Here is a 10,815-nt window from a genome sequence, read left to right on the forward strand (position 1 = left end):
CTCCCTTTACCTACTCTCGAAACCCTAAGCCTCCATTGAAGTGCTCTCAAGCTTTCTTTGCCATTTTTGGGTGATTTGAAGCGAGAAGGAAGAAAGGAACCTTTGGTGGTTCAAGAAGGGGCAGTAGATCCAAAGTTGGTGTGATATTTCAAATCATTTGAAGGTATGAAGCTCAGACCTTGGCTGTTACTTATTTAGATCCCCTTTCCTAGTTAGATTTTGTCACTTTTGGGCCATTTCCAAGGCCAATCCGAGTATTGTGCCTTTGAGGACGAAGAAGACTTTAGATTTGAGTACTTTTGAGTTCTAGAAGCTCAGAGTTGTTAGCTTTTTCCATCCATGGCTCCATTCTATGTCATAGACCACCAATTTTTCTTGGATTTGGTGTTTTAACTTCATAACCCTTTGCATGCACGTAAAGTTAGCAACTTTACGTGTGATGCTAGCCTTAGGAGTCTAGATCTACGATTAGGAAGCAATGGAATGGATTGAAATCGACAGAATGAAAATGATGAAGGTGGACTTGGCGAGTCTGTTCTTGGACTCGGCGAGTCGGGTCGAAAACCTAACCTCTTTTGGATGCGAGTTGAGTCAGTGAGTTAATGCGGTGACTCAATGGGTTGGTCAGAACTAGGACTAGGACTCAGAAGTTGAAGGACTCGACGAGTCGCGGGGTGACTCGGCGAGTCAAGTCGCGATTGTAGGGGTTTCTGAATTCATGAACTCGGCGAGTCAATAGGCTGACTCGGCAAGTAGGGTCAACCTAGAAGGTTGACTTTGACCAGGACTTTGACTTTGATGAGGGTTTGCTTAGTTTGACTTATGGAGGTTAGTTTGGGACTAAGTGTTATATTGATATTGAAGCTCGGGGAGCTATTGGAGTAGCGGTTGGGGAGTTGTCAGATAGCAGTCAGAAGAGTATCAGTCAGCTTCAACAATGCAAGGTGATTTTTCCCTTTGTGTGGATGAGTCTACGGCCACAATACCAACCCATGTAGATATGAGTAGGAAGACCTAGGGGTTAACCCTAGGCACTGCATGCTAGTATGATATTCAAGACCAAGGTCTAATGTTAGCGGACAGGTGCCAAAGGATCGGTTTACATGCTAGTTTATACTTGTCTGTGTGATACATGTATGTTCCTGGTAGGTAGGTGAGTGTGGGCGACGTCCCGTATCTCACCAATAGCAGAGGGTGGACGGTGTTCCATACCTCATTAGTAACAGAGCAGGGGCGAGGCCCGAGATAGGAGTGCAGTGAGTGTGGGAAAGGGCCCGTATCTCACTTACAGCTGGAGCTAGGACGGGGTTCCATGACTCACTAGTAGCAGGTCAGGGGTGAGGCCCAAGACAAGCGAGGACTTAGTACAGGAATGCAGTAGGGTATGCTCAGTTTATGTGTTATATGCCATTGTTATATGTACTATGTGTTTAGCGGGCGGGGCCCAAAGACAGGCGGGGCCTAAGAGAAATAGATCTGTATCCGAGCGGGGCTCAAAGACAGGCGGGGCCGATGTAGCGGGCGAGGCCCGGAGTAGCGGGTGTGGCCCAATATATGCAATATGTGATTATGTAGGGTATGTGGTAGGTTAGAGAACTCACTAAGCTTCGTGCTTACGGTTTTCAGTTTTGGTTTCAGGTACTTCTGGTAGCGGAGGGAAGAGATCGGGGTGATCGCATGGCACACACCATTGATTAGTCAGCCTAAGATGTTTTACTATGATAATGGAAATATGTTTTTGAATTAACACTCTGAATTATGTTAGGATTTATTTATGGTTTGACAATTATGATTTAAGTAATGTTTTAAAAAGAAATTTTTAGACTGTATTTTTGGAATGTAAAAATCGGCCACTAGGTTATGTATCCTGGTATATAGGATGATGTTATGCTAGTTATATGATAGATTAGTAGATTTGTATGATTACCTGTATTTGATGGATATGTGTCTATGTTTATTTGTTGTATATGTCGACATATTATGGAGGGGTTTAGGCGGTCCTGCTTTGTGATGAAGGCCAAGATACCCACGACGGTCTGAATAGGATGCAGGCCCCGTGAGGTAGTCCAATCAGGCTGAATGCCTGGAGAGTGGTCTGGATAGGTAGTAGGCCCTGTGAGGCAGTCTATTCATGCCTAAGGCTCGGAGAGTGGGAAATGGAAACCCATACTATTTGCTATTTGCATTGAATATATTTGTTGAGTTGAATTAGGAGAAGCCCTTGAAGTTAAGATGTTAGATCAGAATCGATATATAGAAGAAGTTTTATCCTGAGCACAAAAATGATTGAGATACCAAGGTAATCGCAGATCAACTATAATATGTTCTTATGGATTCAAAGGACAACCACTCAAGCTCTGATACTAATTGTGAGAACAAGAATCAATGCGCGGGCAAAGTTTGAAACTCAAACCTTGAGTAAATCTTTGAGATCAATGTCTGCTTCTAATTAGTTGGTCCAGTCAAGTATGGTAAACCAGTTGAGACTTGAATATGAAATTCAACCAAGTATTCACGTAGAAAAAATGAAGTAAGTTTGAGTATAATCAAAGTAAAAACAATTTAGAATAATTTGAATGAAAGAAATTGACTTGCAAGAGAGTTAGAATTGATGTGAAGAGAATATCTATAGTTCTATTCTTTTTTTTTTAAATCATGAAACATTCACTCCTTAAATAGTAATGGAGGAACATGGTACAAACTGAAGTACAATCTAATGACTAGTTAATACAATGAGTTTGACAAATCTGACACTTAAAAGATTTGCTGAAAAAGACGTAAGAACTCGTACATCAAGAAAAGACAAAAAACATTAAATGCTTGTACAGACTCTAACTTCGAACATGCTTCATCTCAGATCAAAAGGAGCTTCGAATCTACTTCACATCTTGGAATAGATTTAACTTCAGATCTCCTTTGGATTGCTAGACGTTCATTTCTTATGCATTAATACATTTGATTACTTACCTTGGGCTAGATCGAACCTAAGATATCAAATGATCTTAGTACTTTTCAATGATTCACACTTTATGTGAATAGTGAATAGCTACACAAATATTGTGACATGTGCAAGTGGAAGTATGCACACTATCACAACATGTTAATGATATAATAGTTTCATGGGTCTATATGGATTATACATTTTATTCAAGATTGTGTAGCAAGAAAATTTAATGAGAGATTAATTTATTATTTATTGAAGTGTCAATAAGTAATTAGAAATTAATAAATTAATTTATTATTTATTTAAAGTATAAATAAATAATTAAAAATTAATTAGTATGATTAATTAACTATGCTAAAAAAATTATTTTAATTATTTACTAATAAATAATAGATAGTTTCTATAAATGTTTATAAAGCATTACATCAATGATATAACGGATTATCATTGAATACAAATAATGATTTTTAAATTAAAATATAAAAATCCCATAACAATATAAAAAAGAGAGGGTTAAAACAATTTAATTCTTTTGAAAACTCTATGAGTATTCCTAATGGTGATCTTTTTAATTTGGTTTCATCAAAAATAAATAAAAGAAAGAGACAAATGAAGAAATATTTAATTTTAAAAGGAATGATGTCACTCTTATCATATTCTATATTCTTTTTGTTCGGATGCAAAGTTATTTTTGCCAAACAACAATTTCTTGACATGTAGTAGTTTGCCACACATTTTCATGAATAAATTTTAACAATTCATTTTTTTGAAAACGTTTTTCATTAGTTGAAATTAACAAATACATAACAATAAAATAAAAAGACAAAATTGCAAAAATGATCCCTGTGGTATGCAAATTTTTAGAGTTTTAGTCCAAACCACGAGTTTTTTGAATTCATGGTCCTTTTAGAATGATTTGTATGTGAAAATAGTCCCTCCAAAAATTGAAATGACTATAATACCCTTGGGGTATTTATTTTTCATTTTTCTTAAAATTTAATATTTATTTATTTATTTTAACAATTAAAAAAATAATAGAGGACCCACCTCCCTCCATTTCTCTCTCTCTCTCTCTCTCTCTCTCTCTCTCTCTCTCAAATCGAACAAACACTAGATATAAGTCTAGATTAGAAAAGGAAATCAAACATCAAAACTTTATGTTCCAAATCTGCCATAAATGAACCTGGTTTATGTTCGATCTAGGGTTTCTTAAAAATAAAGGGGATCGAAATCAAAGTTATACGAACGATTTTAGATCTAAAATCGATTTTAGTGTTCGTCTTCTTGAATCAATTTAATTTATGGGTTCATGTTTCTGGAGTTCTGGGTTTTTTGTAGTTTGTTCTGCCTTGGTAATATGCACCTCGAAAGCCATCATTGATTGCTTAATATTCGAAGAACACATTAAGCGTTGGGTTGAAGGTGGGGGTAATGGAGTGTGGAGGTCTATTTCAGGCGTCTTCTCCAGCGACATGTGGTTGATCTCAATCTTCTTTTCCGGCGACATGTGGTTCCTCTAGCCCGCTCTCTCTGTTACCCTCACTCTTAGATATGCACCATTTATACATCATCGGTGGTGTGTGGTGTTCTTCAAGTTTCAGATTTGAGGTTTGGATATCGATTGAAACCTTTTCGTCGAAACAAGATTTTGTCCACCTCTATTTACTGTGTTTGTGGTGACGGATTTTTCAGGGTTGGTAGTAGGGGTGTCAATTTATGACACGACACAACAAAAATACACGAAACAAAATGAAATCGGGACGAAATCAAAATTCGAATTCGTGTTCGTGTCAAGATTAAAAAACACGATGTCGTGTCGTGTCGTGTTCGTGTTCATAAATTGACACAATTAAACATGTGGTTGTCGGGGTTTTCGTATTTGTCGTTTTTATCGTGTTATATATCTTTAAGTATGAATGAAATACACTAATAGTTATGTAATATTATCTTTATCGTGTTGTGTTGTGTTTTAATTGGTTCGTTTTCTTGTTAATGAAAAAAACACGACATCATGCCGTGTCGTGTTATACAAAATCTTGTCGTGTCGTGTCGTGTCAGACAAAAACACGACACGACTGCCCGATTTGACAGCCCTAGTTGGTAGTGAGGGTAATTTTGGCATAAACGCCTTGTTTGTGGTATGTACAAATGTTTTGAATGTTCTAGCTTGATGAATGTGATATCAAGAACACTAAGGGATGGATCGGAGTTGCAGGTTAGATTTTAAGTATCTGGGTCTGAACCTTCATCATATGGGTTTCAAAATTCTAATTGTTTCAACAAGAATGTTCTTGTTTTAACTGTGTAAATCAAGGTGGGATTTGAAGTAAGGTGGTAGATTCTTTTTTAATATCAGCTATCATGCTTAGATTTAAGTTAGAATTTGAGTTGCAGGTTAGATTTTAAGTTTAAGCTTTTGGTTTTGATTTGAGGTTAGAGAATTAGATTTCAACAATGGTGGCGGATGTCGTGATTGGTTGTTGTTGGTGGAGGCGAGCTGTGGTGTTTGTTGCAGGTGAACAATGGTCATGTTCAGAGGTGAACGGTTGCCAGAGATGGTTGAAAAGAGGTTGTCGGAGGATGTAAACAATGGAAGGGAAGGGGATCATGGGTAATGGTGGAACCATATATGGAGGTGGCAGACAGTGGTACTGGCAGACTAAGTTGGTGGCAGACAGTGGTGGAGGCTGACGGTGGTCAAAGGGTGGTGGTGGTGGTGGTGGCGAACGGTGGTCAATGGGTGGTGGTTGTGGAAGATATTCTTAAGTTCATGAATATGTTCTTGAGATTATGAAGATGTGTTCCTGAGATTATAAAGGTGTTCTTGGGTGTTGGGAGGGGGAGAGAGAGAGAGAGAGAGAGAGAGAGAGAGAGAGAGAGAGACTGAGAGAGAGAGAGAGAGTGGTGGGTTATTTATTATTTTTTTAATTGTTAAAATAAATAAATAAATATTAAATTTTAAGAAAAATGAAAGAAAAATGACCATGAATCCAATTTTCGATTTTTGAAGGTACTATTTTCACATACAAACCACTCCAAAATAACCATGAATCCAAAAAACTCGTGGTTTGGACTAAAACCCACAAAATTTACTTACCATAGGGACCATTTTTGCAATTTTGTCAAATAAAAACATAAAAATTAATATATATATATATATATATATATATATATATATATATATATATATATATATATATATATATATATATGATTGGGGAATATGTGGCTATTATGTATATAATGTTTGGTATAGTATCATAAAAAACTATACAATTTTAACAAAATCCAATCAAATCTTTCTACCATCTTTCTTGCATCATCTGTTAGAACTTATGCTACGCTTTGTATATATTTTTATCGAATTTATAAATTTAATTTTACATCACAAACCATGTATAAAAATATTCTACAAAATAATTGTAGTCTTCATATTGAAATTTAATACAGAAAACTACAATAAAATATTAAAAGTATTCATTAAAAAACCAACTAAGCCTCTTTTCATAACTCATCACGGAAAAAACCATGCAAATATACATAAGATAAGTGTCAAAAGGAAGTTATAAAACTTACTAAATGTCTAATAATAAACACATTCGTAACAAATAGATTTTGTGATGAAATATGAAATCAAATATAATATGAGTTGAAAGGCAATAGAAAAAAACTAAAAATGAAAGAAAAATATGTTTTTTTAAATTAAAATGAAATCATTTTTTATGGTTCTATACCTAATATTACAAATATGATAAATATATATATATATATATATATATATATATATATATATATATATATATATATATATATATATATATATATATATAAACTGATAACTAGTACAGTTTAAAGAAAGTCTTTATTGGGTATTTTAAATTTTAAATTCCACGTTAAGATCAATGTGGTCGACCTGATCATTGTGGTTTGATTACAACCCCAATTTAAAAAGTAAACTGATATAGGTCTTAATATGTTAGTAAAAACTTACCATAAAAAAAATCGCTTCTTGCAGTAAATTGCAACCTAACCTTTAGGTATATATATACCCCCACTCATAAACAAACTGTAATTAAAATTTAAACCTGTCCCATTTGTGTTTCCATGAAAAAAAAAAAAAAAATTGGTTTATCATAGTTTAGATGAAGCTCTTGATAGAGCATGCTTAACCAATTCCCTTCTCAATATCTTTCCAGCTGGCGTTTTTGGAATTGTGTTTATAAATGCAACTTTTCTAATCTTTTTGTATGGCGACACCTGAAAACATCAAAATTCAAAACAAATATAAAGCCTGTTTAATATTTTATTGCAAAACTTCTGCATTAAAAAAGTAAAACATTAAACATACCTGTTTTGCAATTATCTCCATGATTTGAGCTTCATTTATTTTGCTTCCAGGTCTTCTCACTATATATGCCATGGGAATCTCTCCAGCATCTTCATCTGGATATCTAATTTTTCAAAAAAAAAAAAAAAAAAGTTTGTAATAGGAAAACATAGAAGCAGGAGGATGCTATAATAAACAAATCAATGTGAATATTTTTGCAATTTACTACTTACGGAATTACAGCTGCATCTGCAACTTCTGGAATTGCTTGAAGGTATCTCTCCAATTCAGCTGGTGCAACCTGCAATTTTTTTATTTTTTTCCATTAATTAATTATTATCATCATAAATAAAAGTATAAAAAATAATATATATGTATTTGGATTTTGAAGCAAGAGATTACCTGATAAGCCTTATATTTAATTAATTCTTTTAATCGATCAACAATATAAAGGAAACCATCTGAATCAAAGTAACAAAGGTCACCCGTCTTTAACCACCCTTCTGAATCCAAAGTTGCAGCACTTGCTTCTTTATTTCTAACATAACCTATTTCATTCCTCTCGTTAAAATATATATATATATATATATATATATATATATATATATATATATATATATATATATATATATATATATATATAAATGAGAAGATTACGTTTTAATGACACATTTATGGCTTAAAGGTTTGTTTGGATTTACCTTTCATAACCATGGGCCCACGTAGCCACAATTCACCTTGTTGCATAGGAGATAAAGCCTCACCCGTTTCAGGATCAACAATCTTAGCCTCTACATTTGGAGATAATCGACCCGCAGATCCATGATGTTCACACTCATCTGGACCGTTCATTCCTGTAACCCCTCCCCCAGTCTCGGTCATACCGTATCCCTTCATGCACGTTCACCACACTTTATAAAAACCAACTTCTTCAATTTATTCAAGATAAATAAATGCACATATTATTTTAAATGACGAAGATTCTTATGGTAAGCTTAGGCGTATTTTGCTTAAAATAGAATATTATGTAGTGAATTATTAGAATTTGTATTTTTTTTTCCTTTTAATTGTTTCGAAAATCCTCTCATCTTTTATATCCACCATTATTAAGTTATGGGCCTATGTTCCCCAAATGGACCAAACTTAAAACATGAATTTTATTTCTTTAGAAATGATATATCCCTTTCGGTAGGTAAGCTTTTTTTTTTTTTTTGAAATTTATTCCAAACTTTCACATTGTATGTCGATATGTTCTACTAAATTTGGACTCGTATAATAAATAATTGGTTCCATAAAAGGTTGTTTTGTTATATGGCTACATATCAGAACACAGTCAGTTTTTCAAAATCAAACTCAACATAAAGTCAAATTACTTGTCAGTCTTCAAACATTCACGTGGTTAGATTTACAAATACTTAAACACTTAAATACTCAAAAGCCAAACTTTGAAATATTTCTTTTGTCACATTATTATATTAAAAAAGATCATTTTTGTGTGTTCTGTTCAAAAAGTTAGTTCCTAACCATCTACTTGTAGTTTTCTAACAAACAAACCATTATGCATGGTAAATTACAAAAAAATAAAAAAATAAAAATGGTTTAATACACCAAACTAGAGCAACTTTACTATTTTAAGTAAGTTCCTAATGGTTATTTTGAGTATGTTTGGTAGCCAGTAGCTTTTATTTGTGTAATTTAAACATCCATTTACTCTTTTCATTAAGTAAAATTGAATCGGGCATATAACTTGGAAATAAGTTCAGTTATATATAAAATACCCAAACTACCCTCCTGACAGCAAAGCCAAAATAAAGTTTCTTAACTTTTAGTATTTAAAAATTCTTAAAAAATGAGACTTTTAAATTTAAGATTTTTCTAAAAGTTGGTATCCTGTAGATTTAACCTGTTCATATGCAAATCAAAATCAATCTACCGAAACACAGAATACAAATTATCTACGATTAAGGTTATAAATAATCGAGCCGACGCCTTATGCCACAGAAGCTCAAACAAAAGACTTATTTTTTTATGATGACAGCGACATTAATAAATGATAAGGAATCAATAGCAGCACGCGCAACAAAGGCGCGTGACCGGCAATACCTGGACAACATCGACATTGGGAAACCTCGCCGAGAAGCTTTTCGCGACTTCTTTTCCGAGCGGAGCGCCACCGCACCCGATCAACAGAAGTGAGCTGAGGTCGTATTTGGGAACAAGGTCGGATTTCGCCATTGCCACCACAAGCGGTGGTGAGACAGGCATGTACGTGACCTTATATTTCTCCACCGCCTTCAACATGTTCTCGAAATCAAATCTCTCCATGAGAACCAGCGTCTCGCCAACCGATGCCGCCCTGATCAGCATAAAGAATCCGAAAACGTGAAATAGAGGCAAGGGAAACAACGACACCGGGTGTTCATAAGGGGCATTCCCGTCTTTCATGAATCTGTTATTTTGTGCGGCGGATGTTATGGCGATGAAATTCCTGTGAGTTAACTCGACCCCCTTGATTCGTCCGGTTGTGCCGGATGAGTAAAGTATCCCCGCCGTATCGGACTGCTTTACTAGTTGAGAACTGAAATTAGAGTGAGGATTTCGTAACATGGAAAGGAACTGAGGAGAATCGATGATGATTGTGCCTAGAGGGAATGAGGACGGGAGTTTAGAAGCGACGGACGATGTGGCGAAGGCGATTACAGGGTTACTGAGTCCAACAAGGTCGGTTAGCTCCGATTTGGTGGAAAGCGGATTAACGGGGGAGACGGTGACGCCAATGGATAGAAGAGAGAAATAGAGGACAGGAATGTGGATGGAGGTTGGAGATAAGATCAAGGCGACTTGGTTTTTGGCAAGGGTAGGAAATTTATTTACGAGCGCGGCGGAGAGGGACTGGAATTGACGGATGAAGTCAGTGTAGGAGAGACGGTGGCCGGTGGCAGAGTCGATTAGGAAATCAGTTGTGGAGGGCGAAAATGCGGGATCCGATCGAAGGAAGGAGATGGCGTAGTCGGTGATGGAGAGGGGCTGTGAAAGAGGAGGCAGAGGTGCCGGAGACCGGAGGCTGTGAAAGACCTTTGTCTTTGAACAAAACCCATTTTGGGGATTCACAGAGCTCGCATCCGCCATGGAAATCTTGTGAGAATAGTCAGAAAAATCAGATACACGGTGCAGAAAATACCGGTTTTGATTTGTTCACTTCAAAAACAAAACTACGTTCCAACAAAATTACATGATTAGTCCCTGAGCCAAATGTTAAGTCTTGGGTTCGATCATTATTTTCAAAAATTAACTTGGACGATACTTCTACTTTACACGGTTAAAAATTAATTTTGTTAAAAGTTGTAGGTTTCATTCCTTCTAGTTTAAATTTACACGGTTAATTATTTGTGAGACATAAAATGAATATAAGATAAATAAAGCCCAAATTAAGATAGGAAATTCTCTAATCTTGATCTCTAGTGAACTAGAATTGAGAAAGAAAGGGTTAGGTTTAACTTTCAGGTGGTTTGCTTCGAAATGTAGAGCAATCATGGACATGACG

At 35.3% G+C, this 10,815-nt stretch overlaps 1 protein-coding gene across 1 annotated transcript; it reads right to left on the minus strand.

Moving 5' to 3' along the window:
- Positions 1-6,918: 6,918 nt before the first annotated feature.
- Positions 6,919-10,459, minus strand: LOC145042558 (AMP-dependent synthetase and ligase family protein). The gene is made up of 6 exons (XM_078991002.1): positions 9,375-10,459; positions 7,973-8,162; positions 7,674-7,819; positions 7,505-7,572; positions 7,293-7,395; positions 6,919-7,201 (listed from the first exon to the last, which is right to left on the minus strand). The coding sequence occupies exons 1-6, from the start codon at positions 10,398-10,400 to the stop codon at positions 7,076-7,078; spliced, it is 1,659 nt and encodes a 552-aa protein (XP_078847128.1). The 5' UTR covers positions 10,401-10,459; the 3' UTR covers positions 6,919-7,075.
- Positions 10,460-10,815: the final 356 nt, after the last annotated feature.

Source organism: Lactuca saligna, chromosome 4, assembly GCF_052625555.1.
Source record: "Lactuca saligna cultivar CGN05327 chromosome 4, ASM5262555v1, whole genome shotgun sequence".
In the NCBI taxonomy this organism is placed as follows: Eukaryota; Viridiplantae; Streptophyta; class Magnoliopsida; order Asterales; family Asteraceae; genus Lactuca; species Lactuca saligna.